This window comes from Alosa sapidissima, chromosome 2 (assembly GCF_018492685.1).
Source record: "Alosa sapidissima isolate fAloSap1 chromosome 2, fAloSap1.pri, whole genome shotgun sequence".
NCBI classification, from domain to species: domain Eukaryota; kingdom Metazoa; phylum Chordata; class Actinopteri; order Clupeiformes; family Clupeidae; genus Alosa; species Alosa sapidissima.
In genome coordinates this window covers 2,884,003-2,906,502 of record NC_055958.1, presented here as the reverse complement: position 1 = coordinate 2,906,502, position 22,500 = coordinate 2,884,003, and the positions used below count along the sequence as shown (strand labels likewise).

At 47.7% G+C, this 22,500-nt stretch overlaps 1 protein-coding gene across 4 annotated transcripts in view; it reads left to right on the top strand.

Annotated features, from left to right (window-relative positions):
- The window catches only part of tmeff2a (transmembrane protein with EGF-like and two follistatin-like domains 2a), an 84,720-nt gene that overhangs the window by 48,301 nt on the left and 13,919 nt on the right, over nt 1-22,500 (top strand). For all 4 annotated transcript variants that reach the window (XM_042073991.1, XM_042073979.1, XM_042073986.1 and 1 more), the window contains exon 5: nt 18,372-18,468. In XM_042073991.1, coding sequence (XP_041929925.1) covers nt 18,372-18,468 — 97 coding nt within the window. The remainder of the gene's footprint in view (nt 1-18,371; nt 18,469-22,500) is intronic.

Below are 22,500 nucleotides of genomic sequence, written 5' to 3'. Positions count from 1 at the left end.
GAGCTGGAGGATTAAGTGTCTGGTCATGTCAGTGGGCAGGCGACGTGACACATCACGCATCTGTGACCTAAGTGAATCACAGACTCCATTGTATGGGCTTGTTGCTCGTTAATGCACTATTTAAAGGAGTAAATAATGGGTTAATTACTGTTGCTGCCCTTTAAGGGAGCTAATTATCAGTATTTATAGGCTAGTCATTAAAGGCTCGCCCCATCTTTTTTTTTTCTTTTTTTTTGTCACTCTGGTTCTCTCTCTCTCTTTCTCTCTCTCACTCTTTTTTTCTCTCTCAGGCTCTCATTCTAATTCGGCATTCATTCCCTGTAGATTGCAAGTGCACTTTCTACTTTCTCATGCCTTATCTTGTGTGTGTGTGTGTGTGTGCGTGTGAAATAATTTAAGAGAAGGTAGAGCAGTAAAACCCAGGTGAAAATAACACTCCTAAATTGCGGTGATTAATCATGTTACCACATTGCCCCTCAAAACTACAGCAATATGGATCTCCCCCCAGTTCATTAATCCATATTACTGTACTCTCAGGTCTCTGTCGTCTGGGCCAATTATGTATTTAATTTAGTTTGATTTCCCCCCTGGTCAATACAAAAGGCCCCTGGTAGCCCCTGGGGACAAGGAGGGGAAAAAAAAAACATCTGTTTTTGTTTGTTTGTTCATTTTGTTTTTGTTTGGCTGGCCTTGTTTGTCTTCTACACAGCCACAGTTGACCGCAGTTGATCCCAGCATTAGCTAGTGGTTGCGTCTGGCCTTCTGCTCTTCAGGAGCGCAGCAGGGCCATCGCTGAGGGGGAATAAATCATGTCTTTCTTTTTCCTCCCCATTTCACTCCCCATTTCATTGTCGGTGGCGACAGACAGCCACACTGTCTCCTCTGGTCCTCTGGTGTGGAGAGACCTTCGCTGGTCGCTGTGGCATCGCCATGGCAACAAGGTTAGAGGTTTGGGGAAGTGACTAATCTAATCTATCCGTTTGAGTTTCCCTGATAACACTGGACACGGCTGGAATGGCCAGGCAAATAGCATACTGACAGAGAATTTTGTGGTGCATGCTAAGTAGAGTGAAAAAAAAAAAAACATTGGATTGGATAATTGGATTATCTATGCTATGAGAATAGCCTCAAAATATACAGTATATTTTCTATTATTATTACAGTATTATTCAATCCCTTGTTTTTCCAATTACTGTTATTAATACTAATTCATAATTCACTACTATAATTCACTACTATTACTATTCATAATAAGCAGTAAATGCCTCTTAAAAATGGTGAAAAACTAGCAGTTGGGTCTTAAGTAGTCCTTTGTATGTGTTTTGTTTTGCTTCTAATACATGAAGATCATGGAGCCATACAGTGGAAGTGATTAGATTTGGATTGGAAGCTAAGTAAGCACGTCTCCCCACCCATACAGAGAGAGAGAGAGAGAGAGAGAGAGAGAGAGAGAGAAAGAGAGAGAGAGAGAGTAAGAGAGAGAGACATACAGTCCACACACTCAATAATATAAAATAGCGCAGAGGGCACCTTCACAAAAATCTTTCAAATCCACCCAACATGGAGGTATCTGTATTTGCAAATCCTTTGATAGAATGGCCAAACGGAAGCAGGGAGGTTTCTCTCGCCTGAGATACAAAATAGAACACTGGAAATCCCATCATTGTGATCACAAATACAGTGCCATAGGATTCGGCCCCAGAGTGCATTATACTGCAGGCACCAGCTACTTAAAGCCATCCCACCAGGGCACACAGCCAATTCACACATATATATGTGTGTGTGTGTGTGTGTGTGTGTGTGTGTGTGTGTGTGTGTGTGTGTGTGTGGGTGTGTGTGTGGGTGTGTGTGTGTGGGTGTGTGTGTGTGCCTATATCTGTGTATGTGTTTGTGTTTGTACACAAATGCAAATCACTGCTGAAATGCAAATGGCAATTAAATGCAAACTCTGAGATATCTGAAGGAAATGAGACCAGGTTGGAGATGATGAAGGAAAGAGAGAGAGAGAGGGGGGGGGGGGGGGTCAGCTAGTGTTGGGTCCTGCCTCAGCTGTCTGTCCTGCGTGAGGAGGGGAAGTACTGAGTTACGGCGGGTCACCCAGGGGTCAGAGGGGATTGTTATTATAATTTATTTCGTGTGTATAAAAATAACAACGGGGGACTGAGCTGGAGTGCAGAGTACCAACAGTGTGTGTGTGTGTGTGTGTGTGTGTGTGTGTGTGTGTGTGTGTGTGTGTGTGTGTGTGTGTGTGTGTGTGTGTGCACGCACGTAGCAATGAGCACACCTCCGTAACAGTTGGATTATGATGAGATTACTGTCTGAAAGTCAGGTGGCACTTTGATTTGCAACTGGGCTGGAAAGAGTAAAAGTGAAATTGCACAACCCCCCCCCCCCCCCCCCTCATTATATCCCTCTGAGTAGAAGGGAGGTGGCCATCAGGTGGAGAGCTACTCTGAGGATGAAGATGAACCGCAGCATGCAGATGAAACTCCATCCAGCACTGTTTGCCACCCTGCCAAAGCTAACTATATCGATAACAGGAATCACTAGTTTCAAATTGTAGTTAATTAGAACAACATCATCCACAACTGCAGTGTATAGTGCAAGAAGGACTTACAAAGGATTATCAATACCGCCCAAAAAATCACCGGCTGTGCCCTGCCTTCCCTGCAGGACATCTTCAGTTCCCGCTGTCTCACCAGATCTGCAAACATTTTGAAAGACCCCTCACACCCCGGTCATCATATGTTTGCACTGCTGCCCTCCGGCAAACGGTTCATGTCCATCAAAACACACACAAACAGATTCAAAAACAGTTTTTATCCCACCGCAATACGGACACTGAACACTTCCAGGCACCCTCACACACGGTCACTTAGAGACTGAGGGCTCTATTTTGCGTCCCAGCGCAATTGACTTTGTATACTCACGCTTTTGTCTTTCCTATTTTACAGTCAGCGCATATTGGAATTTTCCCTCCACAGGTACATGCCTGTAAATTAGGGAATTCGATTGCGCCCACGGGGGCGGTTCAGCGAAAAGACGGGGCGTGTTCCGGCGCAAACGTTCACTGCTGATGTTTTGCAGTTTCAGAAAACAATTCCGCCACAGACCAGGAACTCCCTGGTCTAAAGTCTGTGGCGCAAATGCAGATGCTATTTTAAGGGCGCATGCATGACCACAGGCCTGCATGAATGAATGCGTTGCACACCAATCTACAGACACCCCCGTGCACAGACGGAAACATTCAAAGCCTTGATAATATTTGTCCATTTCCTGGTTTTGTTCGTGCATTGGTGACCTAAACATTTAGTAGCCTATATAGTACAACATCTACATGCAATATCTTTACAACAACAACGCCTAATTATGACCTATTAATTTGGATCACTTTATACAGCCCTAGAAAAGCTAAAGTTACCTTCAGTTTTGTTCCAATTTACCGTTGTGTATGGCTTTAAACATCGCGTGCACTTTAACATCAGCCTAAGTGTAACAGGGTGATCCATAGGAAGGGCCAAAGGGCCAATCACAGTAGTCTGACTACGCCACCCTGAGGCCTAATGCATCAGGGAATCTTTAAGAGATCGTACCTCTAAACCGAGACAGCTCTTTCAGGTTCGTAATTACACACTGGAGACATGATTCCAGGAAAGCAAAGGATTTATTAATACACAAGCGGTTGGGCAGTGGGGATCTGAGGGTGGCAACTATGGACGTCCACACAAATATTTTACACGCAAGCATAAAGAAAGGCTCACCTGTCACACAGCAAAGGCACAGCGCAAAGCGATAAGCAATACACAAAAGCACACCACACGTGTGCTTAGACTAGCCCCCCTCAGAGCCACCTCCCTACTAAATAAACATAACAAGACAATTCTGACAAATAATAGACAATTCTGCATTACATTTTGTCAAGAGGAAAAATCAATAGCTAACTGTTCCTAACTGAACAGTGATTATAGCGCTGTGAACGCTCCTGGCTGCGCCTGGCAAATACGCCACCATAATAGCAATCAGCTATGGAACAAGCGTGCCTGTTGTTAAAGGGAATGTGAGATGACGCCCTGATTGGTTTATTGCACGTTACGCCCAAACCACACCCATGATTAATGTAGCTACTTCAGACCACCCCATTTTAGATTTGCGTCAGGCGCAACAGTCAATTATCCTGCCGGTAAAATAGCATCAGCGCCCAAGATCCGCCCACAAAGTCACTTGTGTTTTGTGCAAAGACACTTCCATTTCAGACCATTAAAATAGGGCCCTGAGGGCCAGATGTACGTACATTTGCGAACATAGCATTATCAGCGCCATGGACACGCCGCAGATTGCGAACGCAATCAGACCCAAGTTTCCGTCGTATTTATCAAACTTTCAATCCAAAGTGTAAACTGTGCTTTCTCTGCCTTTCTCCGCCCATAAACGCAATTTACGAACGTCCACAACTGAACGGTTACAGCAGAGCCTACATACAAGCGCAGTTGAATAAAGTTAACTGAACAACATTAAAAAAGAAGCAAACGTTTAGCGATCATGATAAGATGTCAACTAGCAGAGAGATAATGAAGATCAGTAGTTCTACTCAAACTACTTGTGCATGTAGGCTATGGAAGATTGGTCAAATCTAGCAAGTAGGAAAGTTTAAGTGAATAACGTGAAAGTGAAAGTAAGACATTCGAAAGGCCAACGAAAGTTAAGGTTGCTTTTGATAGTACTACTTAAAAAAAAACTGGTGTTCTAAATAGCGATTCTGTTGTCTTTGAAAGGTTCTCTTATTGACACATTGAACTGCAATTTGGATTAACACCTGCTTTTACAAGGCAGAAGTATTTAGGCGCAGAATAGACGTGCGCTTTCACGAGCAGTCTTTGTACATACCGTGAAATACATAATTAGGCGCTATTAACGCTTCCCCTCCCATTTTTTTACGCTAAACTCCCACTTTCCTCTGGATCCTCCCATGAATGCATATGCATGACACGAAAAACGCAATGTGCCATTTTCAGCTCCCGCGACAGGCAGTTTGCGCTTTAACATCTTAGCGGCCTGTTTGTACATACCTCGCAATGATTTTAAACGCGCGTTGCGAAACAAATACGCCTGAAGTGGGCCAAAAGCATTAGTACATCTGGCCCTGAGCCCCTCTGTGTGTCGGACTGTAGGCACTTTTTGCACTTTTCCCCATTCTATCTTACTGTCACTGGAGAATGTACAGTATGTGTATGTGGGGATAACGGGAGGGTAGAGAGGGGGGCGGTCTGTGAACAGCTGGACATGTATATTTTGTATTGTCTTACATTATTTTAGAACTATATTTTTTTAATCTGTAAGCACCAAGAGGACTGCCATCCAATTTTGTTGTACTCTGTGCAATGGCATTAAAGAATTCTATTCTATCATACTATAAGAAAAAACACATGAAAAACAATATTGATTTTCACGTTCAGAGCGATTTTGAAAATGATGGAAACCTGACACCCACTCAGAAATCCATTGAATTTTAAAAAATCACATTAAGAAGATTCCTTATTGTTGCTCAGTGTGGGCCTTCATAGCTCTAGCTCTAGCATGCACAAGCCTTTAAACCTCTACTGATCTGATTCCACATAGTGGCATAGGAGAGGTGAAGTCAGATGAGCATCTCTGATCTCCATCGGACGGTCACCTCTGATATAAGCATAGAACACAGTGCATAATTCTGTGCGCCTGTACACATCATCAATCTAAAACCACACAGATCCTCTTACACTGCACTCATTCAGATTCTGGACTCTCCAGCTCAAGTTATATCACTGTTTTTTTTATGACTGTTTTTTTTTTTTTTTACTACTACGTCACAATCCCAGGAGATTAGCCACTCAGTGTTTTGAAATCTAAACATCTTAGGGGCTGTTTGTTTGCAGTGCCGCTAGCTGCAGCTCTGAAAGGCCTGATTCATCCTGGGAGATTTGAGCCAAAAATCCAGTGAGGTGAAGGAGGTTGTTTATTAGTTTATTAGTTGTGTTTGTATTGGAACAGATGAGAGTACAGTTGCAAAGAGAGAACCCCCCCCACTGTGATGGAGGAGGTTGTTTGCGCTTCTGCCAGGTGCTCTCCTGAGCCATGGGAAAGTAATAGTGTTGTTGATACAGGCTGAATTCAGTATGGATAATGTCGGTGTAAGATGGTGCTTTGGTTTACAAGCCTTTGGGAAAAAAGAAAACACTTTAGTTTGAAAGCATGTGTTTGTCCTTTGGATCTATTCAATAAGGCTCAAACAGACCTTCCACAAACTGTTACTGAACACACCTGATCCCAGCACTGTTGGTAGAGCTGATTGTTTCAGGGGGATAAAACTTGATGAAAATAATAAGATGTCTTCCAAAGATACATATACATACAGAACATGTATTGATTTTATTATAAGTACTATATATGTATACATGTATGTAGAAATATGCATATACACACACAAATAATATATACATCCATATAATATACTAATATATACATTGATTTTGTGATTGAACCTTTTTTTCCCACACACCACCTTAGAAATGATTGCTGTGTGGTTGGCTTGCCTTGCTTTAATGGCAGGAGCATACATCATTTCCGATAAGACTCAAGGTCAGGCAGCTGCCGAGAGCTATGCTAATTGTTAATGCTGAGGACCTCCTCAGTGGTGGAACCCTCTCCCACCTGGGCCTTGACGAGGCAATGGGGGATTGAGACGAGACCACACTGTTATGGAGAGGTTCAGTGTGTGTGTGTGTGTGTGTGTGTGTGTGTGTGCTAGAAAGTGAGGCTGAGCGAAGGCGCTCTGTCCCTGGTGGATACAGGGGAGATCTGTTTATATATTGACTGCTAGTTTTTAAGGAGCTCCTGAGGGGCGCCTGTGCTGAGGAGGCATAATCTAATCTTGGCTTGTGTCCCCTGGTGATGCTTCCTCTGTGTCCCCTTAGCCGGGGAAAGTTCCTTTTGACGCAATACAGGAAAATATGAGGCATGAGCAGTCGCTTCTGTTTGCTATCACTCCGTGATGGCTTTATCCAGCTAGCTGCCAGCGCTCAGAGCTAAAACTGGAATCAGTTCCATATCAAATCACATGCAAGCATAAGGAAACTGTGAGCTTGATAAATGTTGACAAGGCAGCGTATGACATCAGCAGTTACGCAATCACAATCACATTTGTTTTGGAGAACAACATTTCACCAAGCGACGCACAAATGTGATAAATGATGAATTAGCAGCCGCTTGTGAATACTTGTTAAATAACTGAAGCATCAAACGTTTGCAGAGCCTCCGAACGGAGACTGGTGACTCACGGAGCGAGCTGCTTTAATAATTAATCAGCCATGTTTGCAGTGCCCTGCAGTCACCCACCCACCCCCCACACACACATGCACCCTCCTCCTGAGGATGACACCGGGTCACATGTTTACAGCAGGGCCCCTGCCTGGCTGTTGCATCCTCTGGCCTCTCACTGTCCTCTGAGAGTGGGGGGTGTGGTGGTGTGGGGGTGTGGGTGTGTTGGGGGTGTGGTGGTGTGGGGGTGGTGGCGTGAGCCGGCGCAAGTGCCCGGGAGAGAGAGAGAGGGGTGGAAGGAAAGAGTGAGAGAGGGAGAGAGAAAGAGAGAGAGAGAGATGGAAAGAGAGGGGAGAGAGAGTTTATAGGAAAGTGGCCATGCAGCCGCAACAGGATTAACAAGCCAAGGCCAAAAAAAACACGCCTGGCAAGGAGCGATGCCCAACAGAGCTAGGCACTGCAGCCATGCCCATCTCATGTCCCCCCCCCCCCCCCCTCTGTCTGGCAAGAGCGTAGCACCACACCCGGACGGGCCTCACGAGGACAGGAGAGGCAGGAGCCTCTTATGCAGCAGGGAGAACTTAATTGAGGGCTCGGGCTTGAGACGACAATGTGAGGTCAGCTACGCTAAATCACCCTGAACGGATTTATCGGCCAACGCAGAGATAATTATGGTTTGCTGCCGAGTCGAAATTAGCGGGCAGTGGGCATCTCAGAATTGAAGGGGACATATGCTTGTGTTTGTGTGTTCACCAAAAGAAAGCCGCTGAAGGCATTACTGGAGGAGCACAGACATCTGGCACTCACTCAAATAGGACAATGCAGGATTCTATATTCAGTATAAAATGGTAGTTCTACTCTACACAGCCTGTATCATTTACCGTGAGAAACACCTAACACAGATTTTTCCCCTGGTAGACGCGAGCACTCTCTCTGTCCCCCCCTCTCTCCTCTCCTCTCCTCTCCCTCTCTCTCCTCCTCTCTCTCCTCTCCTCTCCTCTCCTCTCATGTCTTCCCTCCAGAGGTCTGCCCCTGCTTTTGTGTGTGTGAGTGTGTGTGTGTGTGTGTGTGTGTGTGTGTGTGTGTGTATGTGTGTGTGTGCATGTGTGTGCATGTGTGTGTGTGCATGTGTGTATGTGTGTGTGTGTGTGCATGTGTGTGTGTGTGTGTGTGTGTGTGCGTGTGTGTGTGTGTGTGTTTATTTTTTTCTTTCCTGTTCCCAAAGCTTTCATGGCTACAAGCCGTAAAACAGCATTCAGCAGTGTTTTACTCTCCCCATCATCCTATCTGCTCGCTAATGCGTGAATCGGAGAAGTGGAAAGAGGGATGGGGGGATAGGGGGAAGGAGGGATGGAGGGGGGGTGGGGGGGGCGTCAGCAGGGCGAGACGCCAAGCTTGCTCGCTCGGCGCGGCTCTAATGCAGCGTCCAGTGTCTCCGCAGCCTCTCGCCCAAACCCTCCCATCAGCCCGAGTCCTCCATTCTTAGCCTGCAGAAAGTGACACTTTATTGACTGAGCATTGATCGCCATTGTGCTGGATAGTGTTTTTCACCTTGCCCCATTCTCAGTCTCTCTCTCTCTCTCTCTCTCTTTCTTGCTCACTCTCTTTTCTTGTGTTCTCTCTCTCTCTCTCTGTCTCTTTCTGTTTCTCATGCCTCCTTGTCTCTTCTCTGTTTCTCTCTATATCTCTTTCCTCTCTCTCCATCCATCTTACTTGCTCTCCGTCATTCTTTGTTTCAGGTGTTGTTCCTTAACTTTCACGCCGCATGCCTCACCATCATCTCTCCATCATCTCTCCCTTCACATCATCGCTCCCTTCCTCCCTGAGCACTCTCTTGTTATCTCCCTTTTTTATATTCTCTCTCTCTCTCTTTCTCCCTCGTTTCCTCTCAGCTCTCCTTCTCTCCTCATCATGCTTTTTTTCTTCCTCTGGTCCTCATTCTCTCTCCCCACCTGTATTCTACATGCCCCCACCCCCCTCCACCCCCTCCACCCCCTCCACCCCCCTCCACCTCCTCTCCGCTCCTCCGGTCTTTCCTACAGTAGCACCACAGAGAGCAGAGCAGGTAAAGTCTGCACTAAGCCCCGCTAGGCCCCAGCCTCACGGTGGAAAGAAGAGCCTCTTAATAAGGGGTGTGGGGGGGGGGTTAATGATCCTCCCACAGAGAAGCCCTCCCTGACACTATAACCAGTCTGGGCGCGTTGATGAGAGATTCTTGTGGCGCTGATCTCAAATCAGTTTTCTACCCCAGGCTCTTCTCCCTATGCATCGAGAGCAATAAAAACGGGAGGCGAGATAAAACTCTTTTGCTGAATGCACATAATGTATGATGATGTTTGGCAGCCATGCTGATGGGTGCCCATCTGAATTCTGTATGTATCTAGATGACAAATTTATTTGCTGTGTATTTGGATCAGCCTCATGTACACACATGGGCATATGGCGCGTATTCCAAGTACATCTGTGTTTGTTTGTGTGGGCTGCAATGTCGTTAGACTGCTGATGCCAGAGCTTGACTTGCAGGGGTCTGCGGTTCACCCCACCATCTCCGGCACAGTAAGAGCAGTGGCTCATCCCCAGAACCCTCACTGCCACCCCCGCTGGTGTGTGCGAGCGTGCACACGCAAAAAGCCTGCCAGAGAGCCGCGCCTAATCCGATCAAAGCCGGGAAAAATGAAGTTTTAAGCCCTAATTCCTCTACTAATTCTTTCGCCTTAATCCATTCAAGGAGGGTGACCCAGTTTGGACCCAGCTCCATGCTGGCTCCCAATTTTCATTTCATTTCCCACATACCCCCCCCCCCCCCCCCCCCCCCCCCACACACACACACACACATACACACACCACCATCCCTCTAACCGCGCGCCCACTCTCACTGCGTCCCCGCCCGTACCCGACTGCCAATTCCGTCCGGTGTCCTTCACGCGAGTCCTCTCGAAAAACATGTCAGATGGCAAAGAGAGGGTCCTCAGTGGTTGTGTCGGTGCTCGGCTTCACTTTGACGAAATGAGACGAGACGCCTTTGCTATCTCTCTCCCTTCCTCCCTCGTGCCCTGGCATTCGCGGTAATTACATGTGTAATTGGCCACGAGCTGAGGTGTGCTTCCCCAACGCCTGTCAAACTCCAACGGAAGCTCAGAGGGGCCAAACACTTTCTTTCCTCTTCTTTCTTTTTTCTGTGTGAGAGCTCCGCTTGACACGGGCACTTGTCCACTCAAAGGGCCCATCGGGCCGGAGTGGGACATTTAAGGCCTCCGTCATTGTGTGTGGACGGCGAGGGCGTTGGCGAAACCAAGTGAGACTCGCTATGTTTCCTGTTCCCTGGCAAGAGACTCGTTAAGCATTTGAGGTCATCATGGAAAGGGCACAGAGCTGGATTCTCAAGGGTGCCTCTGAGGACAGACTCATCAACAATGGCCTTCTGGACTATAGCTGAGCCATTTTCTCTGTGCATTAGCCAACAGAAATGCTGAAAAATACCAGTAAAGTGCATTCTGTTTTCGAGCCTAATCTCAGTGCTTAATGTTAAGATCAATACATGTTTTATGATGTCCCTCTCTACCGACTCCAGCTTTTATTTTCCTTCACCTCCTACGTGGCATCAGCGACGGCACTTTAAATGCCATCTGGCATCTTGACCAGCTCTGTGTTCATAGAGCTATGGATGCACAAATGTCAAATTTCAAAACATTCCCCACTGTCCTCCCAGTGTCTCTGCCATATTGATCGTGCAATCGATGAGTGACCTTGAAATCTATAAAAGACACAAATTGACCTACGGTATGTGGTCTTCATGCATCCTAGAACATCCACTATTGTCCATGCCAAAAGCAGAGAGCGTGTCCTCCTCTGACACTCTCTCTGGGTAAATCTACGTAGCCTCAGGCAAGGTGCTACTCTCCTCACAGTTGCATTTGAATTACTGTCAGGGACCCACAACAGGCCGTTTTGCTCTCCATGGCTGTAGCCAAGCTGTATTAAGCGAGCGCCAGCTCGGCTGACTGTTCACAGGTGGGTGACAGGATGGGGAGATACTGCATTTGCTTGCCAAATGGAGCTGTCAGGTTGAGCGGAATTAGTCACCGTAGACGTTCCCCCCATCGCTTCCGAAAGGTTATTCAGCGCTCCCCTCCCAAACACGTTTGATAACGGCAGACAGGCGACAAATCTGGCACCCGAGAGCTCGCCATGCGTCCGCGTCCCCCCACCCCACCCCCTGTGCATCGCTAAGGTCACTCAGTGCTGTGTGGGGGAGCGGGGTGGGCTCCATTCATCATCACGTTGACAGGCGGTGGAGTGTCTCAAATATCTCTCTGTTTCTTTTCTCTCTCTCTCTTTTCCTGCTCTCTCTGTTTATCTATCTATCTATCTCTCCCTCATGTTCCCCTGTCTCTGACCTTCTCTCTTTATCGCTCTCTAAACTCTCTCTCTCTCCCTTTTCCTTCCTCTCTATCCTTTTCTCTCTCTCTCTCTCTCTCTCTCTCTCTCTCTCTCTCTCTCTCTCTCTCTCCCATTAGGCACATGTGCACAGATTGTGGCACAGGCGTTCTCTGGGTCTCTTGTCTCTCATCACTCCCGGCCCACATCCTGTCGTGCCTCTCCTTCCCTGCCCTGTGTGTCTCTCTGTTTCCCCTGTTGGCATGGCGATATGGCCCGAGTGTCCGCTCCATAAGTTAAAAGCTGCCGTCACAATTGAAAGCATGAGGGCCGGGGGGGGGGGGGGAGGGGGGGGGGGGTGAACACACGGGGGGGGGTGAACACACTTCTGGTCAGGGAAGATCGATAGTTGAAGAGAGGCCATGTTACACAGAGGAAATGGGGATAATTACTGCTGCTCCCACCCCACACATTCACATGGGCACACTCAAAAACCACACACACACACACACACACGCACACCACACACAAACACACACACACATGCAACTACACACATACACAGACACACACACACACACACATACACACACACATACAAGCACACACACACACAACTACACACACACACACACACACACACACACACACACACACAACTACACACACACACACACACACACACACACACACACACACACACACACCACACACACACATACACACACACATACAAGCACACACACACACAACTACACGCACACACACACACACACACACATACACACACACACACACATACAAGCCACACACACACACAACCACACGCACACACACACACACACACACACATACACACACACATACAAGCACACACACACACAACTACACACACACACATACACACACACATGCACACACACACACACACACACACACACATACAAGCACACACACACACAACTACACGCACACACACACACACACACACACACACACACACACACACACACACACACACATAATTTCCAGTGACCTGATCCCAGGGATTAGCCAGACCCATGGGGAACTGCCTCCCACAGTAACTCAGAGGTAATGCTTTGACGAGATAGTGTGTGGATTTGATTGTAAGCTCTATTGGGTTAAAGTTAGCCCATGTACTCCCATGGCCCAGTATACCGCTCTCAGTCCTCTCGCTTGCGGTATGGCCATTTGCAGCGACGATGTCATGGAAAACCACGACACTCAGCCCCCCAACACCCCCCCCCCCCCCCTCCCCACCAACCCCCGTTTCCCTCTAAAGAGTAGCTTACAGCACTGGCAGAACTAATAGCTGGTGTGTCTGAGGCAGGTGAACTGCTGTAGGTCATTAGTGGACAGTGAAAAGCAGGTTCAGGCCACTGGTCTTGCAGCTGCTGCCAGTAGCAGTGTTCAGTGTTTGGTCCTGTCTGCTCAGCTGGGCCAGCACAGGTCTGCTGAAGAGCTCAGAGCTTGGGGCTAGTGGCGATTCAGACCAGAGCTGTTTTTTCTTTTCTTTTTTTGTGTGGTGTGGGGGGGGGGGCATGGTTGTGTGTGTGTGTGTGGGGGGGGGGGGGGTGTGGGCATGGTTGTGTGTGTGTGTGTGTGTGTGTGGGGGTGTGGGCATGGTTGTGTGTGTGTGTGGGGGGGGGGGTGGGCATGGTTGTGTGTGTGTGTGTGTGTGTGTGGGGGGGTGTGGGCATGGTTGTGTGTGTGTGGGGGGGGGTGGGCATGGTTGTGTGTGTGTGTGTGTGTGGGGGGGGGGTGTGGGCATGGTTGTGTGTGTGTGTGTGGGGGGGGGGGGGGGGGGGGGGGGTGGGCATGGTTGTGTTTGTGTGTGTGGGGGGGGGTGGGCATGGTTGTTTTTGTGTGTGGGGGGTGTGGGCATGGTTGTTTATGTGTGGGGGGGGGTTGTGGGCATAGTTGTGTGTGTGTGTGTGGGGGGGGGTGTGGGCATGGTTGTGTGTGTGTGTGTGTGTGTGTGTGGGGGTGTGGGCATGGTTGTGTGTGTGTGGGGGGGGGGTGGGCATGGTTGTGTGTGTGTGTGTGTGGGGGGGGGGGGGGGGGGCATAGTTGTGTTTTGTGTGTGTGGGGGGGGTGGGCATGGTTGTTTTTGTGTGTGGGGGGTGTGGGCATGGTTGTTTATGTGTGGGGGGGGTGTGGGCATAGTTGTGTGTGTGTGTGTGGGGGGGTGTGGGCATGGTTGTTTTTGTGTGTATGGGGGGTGTGGGCATGGTTGTGTTTTTGTGTGGGGGGGGTGTGGGCATGGTTGTGTGTGGGGGGTGTGGGCACTGGGGGGTGTGGGCATGGTTGTGTGTGGGGGGTGGGGGGGGTGTGGGCATGGTTGTGTTTTTGTGTGGGGGGGGTGTGGGCATGGTTGTGTGTGGGGGGGTGGGGGGGGGGGGGGGGTGGGCATGGTTGTGTTTTTGTGTGGGGGGGGTGTGGGCATGGTTGTGTGTGGGGGGTGGGGGGGGGTGGGCATGGTTGTGTGTGGGGGGTGTGGGCACTGGGGGGTGTGGGCATGGTTGTGTGTGTGTGTGTGGGGGGGGTGTGGGCATGGTTGTGTGTGTGTGTGTGGGGGGGGTGTGGGCATGGTTGTGTTTCCTGTCGTACTTGCGTACAATCTACAATGTCCAGACTTCATCTGCAAGGCCGCGGCACTCTTGCCAAAACTAAGACAAGAAGCAGCATCCCCATGAAAAACAAGCCATCCCAGGAATCACTGATTCTCTTTAATCACCAGAACATGTTCATACACAGACCAGACACTTTGGACTATGTTCCCCTTGCGAATCAAACGCACCCTGGGAACGTTTTAACTCAAGACGTAATGAGCTTCACCTTGTTGTTAATTATGTGCTTCAAACGAAAGTGAGTGAGGTTTTTTTCCCATGAAGTCACAACTTCTCGCATCCTGGGCTTGATTGTTAGCTCTTCACCGCAGATGGGTTTGGGACTCGGCGGTGTTGGCACAATCGTTTTTTTGCCGCCTGCCATCTGTCTCATAGGCGCCGTCTCCGACGGGGCGTCTTTGAGAAAAGGCCATCGCGAAGTGCTCTCCATTAACACTGCGATTAATTTGACGCCGCCATCAACAGGTTGCTTTGTTATCAAGGTGTCTTCGTCGCACTGCTGTGGGTGTTTTCTTCTCTGTGTGTGTGTGGTGTGTGTGTTGTGTGTGTGTGTGTGTGTGTTTGTGTGTGTGTGTGTGTGTGTGTGTGTGCGAGAGTAAGAAGACTGTGAGCACACATATGGACATGCAGAGATGCCAAGAAAGTAAGTGAGAGAAAGAGAGAGAGCGAGAGAGAGAGAAAGAGAGGGAAAGAGAGAGAGAAGGAGAGACGAGTGGACGAGGGTTGTAGATAAAGGACGAGAGAGAGGCACGGGACACGAGAGGTCAACTGTTTTGAAGAGCACAGCTTGCTGCAGCTCCCTGGCATTCAAGGTGATTTGGCAGTCCGGGTATGCAGTCTCACCTTATGGCCCGCCGGAAAAATGTCCCGAGGTCCGCGACCGTCTCCATGAATACACAATCACGCGCCGCGACCGTCTCCATGAATACACAATCACACGCCGCAGCAGCGGGCGGATATGCATCACTGCCCAGGTGCCGGGAGAGCCCAGTCGCTGTCATAGCCATGGAAAAGTGAACACACACACTCGTGTGCATTCAGTAGCTACTGCACTGCCAGCCTCTCTCTCTCTCTCTCTCTCTCTCATACATACACACATACACACATACACACACACACACACACACACACACACACACACACACACACACACACACACACTTACATACACATACACATACACATACACATACACATACACATTCTCCCAGCCAAGTCCTGAGGGCCAGACAAAGGTTCAAACAAAGAGAGGGGAAAAAGGCTGAACTTCGCAAATATTCTCTCCAGCTCTTTGATCACAGCAAAGGACAGGGAAGCTTGGGTAGGGAGCCAGCTAGGAGAGAGAGAGAGAGAGAGAGAGAGAGAGAGAGAGAGAGAGAGAGAGAGAGAGAGAGAGAGAGAGAGACCCACGTGAGCAGAGAGAAAGATTACAGAAGCATTAGGTAGATAGAAGAATGAAAGCCAGACAAAACCATCTCAAGTAAACATAAATAAAACACCTCAATTTAAATATCCATACTGGAAATAAACACTTTGACAAGCCGATCGAAGCAAAACAAGTCTGCAATTGTAGTGCACAACATGCCACTGCTTTGTTGTGGAAAGAAAATAATATGGCTGTTAAAGATATCTCTCGCCTGTCTGATCTTTCTCTCTCTCTCTCTCTCTCACTCACACACACACACACACATACACATACACACACACACTCTCTCTCTCCGCTTGCCTCACGGGTCTAAGTGTTAAAAATAGCATGTCGTAATGGAGGACTGGGATCGGGAGAGAGGGACTGTGATCCTCGGAGGAGGGAACGCAATTTAAATTCCACGGAGCTCCGGATTGCTTTTCCCGCCGGCTGATGATGGGCGCGATACGCGATCGCAGGAGCCAAGGCCTCCAAGGCCTCCCCCCACAAACCCCCCCGCCCCCCGCCTCACCCCCATCAGCTCCGAGGAGCCTCGTCGGCGAGGCGCCGGCACACCAAATAAGAACCCATCAGGAGGAAATGAAGGAGGGAGCTCAGGCGAGATCAGTGGGGGGATTTGGAAAGCGTGAGAGAGCGCGAGACAAAGAGAAAATGAGGAGCCACCAACGCCACGGCTCCCGCCTGACATCGCCATCGCTGCCGCCGTCATCATCATCCCCCCACCGCCACAACCCCCCTTTCTTCTCTTCTTTCATCTCTTTAGCTGCTCTTCACAGGTGCTCTACGTGTGAATGGAGGCAGAGAGATGCATACGTTCATGCACTCAAGCACATAGGCACACATGACGTGACTGAGCATATAAGAGCATGTTTGAAGGTGTGAGTGCATACTAGTGTCTATTTGTATGATGCACCTTGGAACAGTATGTGTTTGAGTGTGTGTACAGTATGTCACAGTTCATTTATATGTACTAGTGCAGTGCCCGTTCAAACATGCTATTCCTGTAGCCCAATTACATGCCTGCAGGTAGGCCTGGTTTGAAAATAGAACAGGGAAAAACATAATTCCAGGTAAGCATTCAATAATGAATAAGCCTACAGATAATATAATAATATAATACTGTACATGTGAAGTGAGCAGAATTTAAGCATGGCTACTTGTGACATTTTTTACAAATCAAAATTACATAATCCTAACAGCTGTTTTGAGTCAAGGCTATATGCTTAGCCTATTGAATAACTTGATGATAGAGAAAACAAACCATTTTGTGGAATGATGCATCATATGGAATTTGCAACGGTGTGACTCAAAAACAGTCTCTGGTGGCCTATAAGTGACATCACACTCTGTCTGCCACTCGTTGCTTGTCGCTGGTTATGCTTTGCATGTGTGGCATTCTGAGACGTTCTTTAATTCGGGACCATTATCGCTCATTTCAATTTAAGACCTTGCAGTTGGAAATGTCGTTTGCTTATTCAAAGTTTAAAGACAGTCCAAAGTAGCCTGGGCTATTCGAAGTGTCCGTTTATTGCACATCATTTTTTACGTCATTTTGAAGAACCACTGCATACCTGTGTGTGTTGGTGTCTTGTTGCAAAATCCACGGAGTTCACTCTATTGTTGAGGTCAGACATGTTATTATTTACTATGAGCAACCCATTTATAACTGTGTGTACAAATACTTTATTTATGAGAATTAACATAGGAACAATGCTTTACAAATGATGAACAAAGCATTTTGTAATAGTTTGCAACTGGTTTATAATAAGAAAATGATTTCATTATAAGTGGTTGTTTCATTACTTATTAAGTATAAATCATGTACTTACAAACATGTTTTTTGGATAGGCTTATTTACTATGAACAAACCATTTATTACTGTGTGAACAAATGCTTTACTGATGATAAATTATGTATGAACAAGAAATTACTAATGATGAACAAACCATTAACTAATAAGTAACAAAGGCTTAATAAATGATGAATTGTGTGTAGTTATTATAAAGTGTTACCTGCATTTCTTATTCAAACAATGTCAAATTTGGCACTGCACTTACTCATGCCCGTAGCAAGACACCTGCCAAGTTTGAAATCAGTCTGACAAACGGTCAGCGAGATATGCGTGCCACAGACACACAGTCAGACACACAGACGCTTCTTGCTTTATAGATAGATGTGTGCCTGTATCCATGGCCATGAATGCTCCTGAGAACAAAAATGTGTGTGTACTGTACAGTATGTGTGTGCGTGTGCATAGTGCCTGCGTGCGTGCGTGCGTGCGTCTGTGTGTGTGTATGTGTGTGCACGTGCCTATGGATATTTGAGTGTCTGTATCCACATCTGTGTGTGTGTATGTGTGTGCGCGTGCCTATGGACATTTGAGTGTCTGTATCCACATCTGTGTGTGTATGTGTGTGCGCGTGCCTATGGACATTTGAGTGTCTGTATCCACATCTGTGTGTGTGTATGTGTGTGCGCGTGCCTATGGACATTTGAGTGTCTGTATCCACATCTGTGTGTGTGTATGTGTGTGCGCGTGCCTATGGACATTTGAGTGTCTGTATCCACATCTGTGTGTACGCTGCTGCTGAGCACGGTGTCTCCGCGTGTCATTTCCTGTGTGGCAGGTGGCGAGGGCTCGGCGGAGAACGGTCAAAAGGAAACGTCCACCTGCGACATCTGCCAGTTTGGGGCCGAGTGCGACGTGGACGCCGAGGACGTGTGGTGAGTCACGGGGAAGGGGAGGTAGCAGGGGAGTGGGGGGGGGAACTTTGTGGGGGTGTGAAAGGATTTGAGGGGGGCAGTTGGGAAGGCCGCTGAGGAGAATGAGGTGTCAGAACCAGCCCATCTGGACATGAGCAGCAGCTAACAATAGAGCAGGCGAACAGCAGAGAGTGGACAGTTTGATGCTGACAAGGTCTAGCCCCAGAGCGGGTTCACTCTGTAAGACACCTGGAAGTTGAATAAGTGAATATTTAAAGCCTTGTTATGCTGAGTTTCTTTGACCTTGTATAACAATCCCATTTAGTTGTTTTACCTGATATATAGCCTAAATGGGATTTATGTATAAAGTAGTGTAAAGGTTTTTGAAAGTAACTGATTTTTATATAGCCTGGTATATTGTCATGCATTTGTTAGCAAGCTAGCTATCTACTAGTTAAAGTAAATGTGGCTCACTGGTCTTACACAAAACTTGTGATGCCTCTTGAAGAGAGACATAGAGAAGACTACATACTGAGCCCACAGGGTAGGCCAACTATATATTTGGCACATCAGAGAACTTTTACAAGATGCAGTATATGCCCTTGAGACAGGCTGTTTAAGATGCTAAGCTAACTAGTTATTTAAGAATGCACGCTAAGATGCCACTGAGCAGCCAGCTAGCTGAGTGCAACCCTCTGACTCTGACCAGACTTTCAGATAATCACATTCTTTCATCCCGATTCAGAATGAAAGGCCTGTGCACGGTTGTTTTTCTCTCTCTCTCTCTCTCTCTTTCTCTCTCTCTCTTTCTTTCTCTGATTTGGCCCTCGCCACGGTTCAGCAATCACGCCGCTTCTGATTTCCCTAACAGGGCGAGCCGTCCCCGCTAATTGAGTCGGGCCCGCGACCGCAACGGGTGTGCAATGAGTCTGTCTGGGGACGGATGATTGATTGCGGGGCGAACAGGGAGGGACGCGGCGAGGGGCACAGTCATAGCGATTCTATCTTTATTTAAGAGAGACTCCGGCAAACAGCAGCTGCTTCCCATTGCATTTCTGTGGTGAGCTTTTTTATTTATCTGTCGTCTTCTGGGGTAGGGAGTACGGGTGGGTGGATTTGAGAACTTTCTAGAATACAACTTTTGACAGACAAGACATGGACTTGAGGGAGAATGGGCACAAAACAACCCCTAGGTAAATGGAGATTGAGTATCGCGTGGGTTGGGTGTATTGTTACGAAGGCTAATGGAGGTTGGGGGCCTGAGAAGGTATTTATAGAGCCCAAGAAGGCTCAGGATGTGAAGAATCAGAATCAGAGAGAGAGAGAGAGAGCTGTTTATCTCTATCAAGACTGAAAGTGGCCTTTGTTGCATGAAACAGCCACGTAAACAGTGCTCCCTTCATGTCTCAGAAATGAAAAGCCTTCTAAGCAATACTTTCTTTGTAATGTACCAGTATACACATAAGCAATTACTTTGGGTGGGTATTTGAGAAGGTCATGATTTCGCAGACATTTGCATTCAACCTTTTCTTTGAGATTTCCAGTGCTCAGGTTTTATACAGGAACACCTTCAAACAGGTCCCCTGAGACTGGAATTGTTCCCTAAATTCAAGTATTAATCCTGGCCATTACTGTTTTGCATTACAATTTACAATATGAGATTGCCTGCTAACAGTGTGGTGGTGTTTTTTTATGTTGGTGCAGTGAGAAATTATTGGAGGATTAGAGAAGGGTACAGTAAGATGAATGAGTTGCTGGACACCCTGTACCTTTCTGCTCTCTCATCATCTGATGTTTTGCTTGGAATGGCAATGAGAAGATGAGGCTTAGTGAATCACTGATCCTAAATCAGATAGTCCTTTCAGAACTGTGTATATTTCACATGTATTTTATATTTCACATTCTGCATTGCAGAACATCGCAAGGTAAACATGATCCTCAGTGGCTCTCCGGGGTCCCCCTTCATGGGAAGTTAGTCTACACACACACAGACACACACACACACACACACACACACACATAGAGAGAAAGAGAGGGCTCAGGAGTTCTGACTGTATCTCAGCAGGGATGGAGAACCGGGTCGTGGATCTCCGGCCCGAGGGTTTGGGCACCAGAGGCAAACGCACGTTCCTTGTTTGTTTCTCCGCAATTCACCTTTCTCTGCCTCTCTCTCTCTCTCTCTCTCTCTCTCTCTCTCTCTCTCTCTCTCTCTCTCTCTCTCTCTCTCTCTCTCTCTCTCTCTCACAGGCACTCGGTTCAGTGGTCCACTGAGATAAGACGTAAAATATGAGGCGAAGGGAGGTTTTAAAAATCAATGCTGTGTTCAGCTTTATCGCTGTGCCTGCACTTAGCCCAGTGCTGTGAGCAGTGTCAACAGGCCAGCTCTGTGGCTGTTGCGGCCAATGAGTGTGTGTGTGTGTGTGTGTGTGTGTGTGTGTGTGTGTGTGTGTGTGTGTGTGTGTGTGTGTGTGTGTGTGTGTGATTGTGTGTGTGTGTGATGTGATGGTGGTTAAAGGACAGGGGCAGAGGAAACCTGGAGGCAAAGTTCAGATCAGAAGGAAACCACATGGCTCAGACGAATCAATAAGACATATCCTTGCACACACACACACACACACACACACACACACACACCAACACACATACTGACAGGGATACGTGTGCCTGTCACATATAAGTCCTCTTAAGCTGAAAGATATATGGCCCACCTCACACACACACATTCGTATTCACATACATACAGTACTGTATATGCAGACAGAAATGCATGTATGTACTCACACATGAATGAATACAATGCACAATGTCACTTCAACACTTCAGAAAAAAATCAGTCAGACACACATACACACACACACACACACACACACACACAAACTTTCAATCATGCTCAGTCTGTTTTGTCCTTTGCAGTCCTTGGCATACGCATGGACCTACTGCTTTGTGACTGTGTGTGATTGTGTGTCAGGTAGTGAGCGCACACACATCACAAGTGCACACACACACACACGCATACAAGCCCAGACAGACACACAGCATGTGTGTGTGTGTGTGTACTCGGCATGGGTGTTTGTGATGACTGAGGTGTGTGTTCTGTTGACGCAGTGCAGCAGAGCCTGTGTTAGAGAGTGAGAGTGAGTGAGACTGAGAGGCCTCATTAAAGATTCATGCTGCCCAGACACATTGCCCTTTCTGACCACACAGACGGTCAGTCAGGACAGTAGCCCGCCTCCCTCCTCCTCCTCCTCTCCTCCTCTCCTCCTTCTCCTACTTGTTCCATCTCATCGTCTTCTTGATGGGGGACCGGGAGGAGGAGACAGAGTGTGTGTGTGTGTGTGTGTGTGTGTGTGTGTGTGTGTGTGTGTGTGCGTGTACATGAGAGAGAGAGAAAGTGAAGGAACGATGATTAACATCAAGAAAGTGATATGCAACAAGCTACATCAGGTAGGGGAGGGACAGTGATGGAGAGCATGATGAGAAGAGAAAGAGAGAGGGAGAGAGAGAGAGAAAGAGAGAGAGAACAGGAGTGTGGGAGAACAAAACTGTTAGAGAGTAATGTACATTTTAATCACAATGCCATGGTTTCTAGCTGCGCTCTCGCAAAAGGGCCTGACAACTCTGTCAGGGAGACCTCATCCCATTGCGGAGTGACTGCCTCGCCTGTGGATATTTATTAGTGTTTACCTTAATCTGGCCAAGGTAGAATATGCAAATTCAGCCAATCAGAAGTGGAGGGGGAACAGCGAGCCACTTCTCTGTGCTGCGGTTGGCATGCAGGGGAACAATGGAAGGGGGAAATGTAATAATGGCAGATTTATAATTACAGCCTCTACTGCCTGCCCCTACTCAGCAAGAACTGTCCGGGGACTGCAGTTTTTTGTTGTCATTTTTTTGCTGAGCGTGCTCACTGAGCTGACTGGGTCACACTTGCCTGCCTCTCCAGGCCCCCACCTCCCCCCTAACACACACACACACACACACAGACACTACAGAAACATGAAACATGCATGTTGGCACATTGTGCAGTTACATTGAGACACAGAGCAACATCCC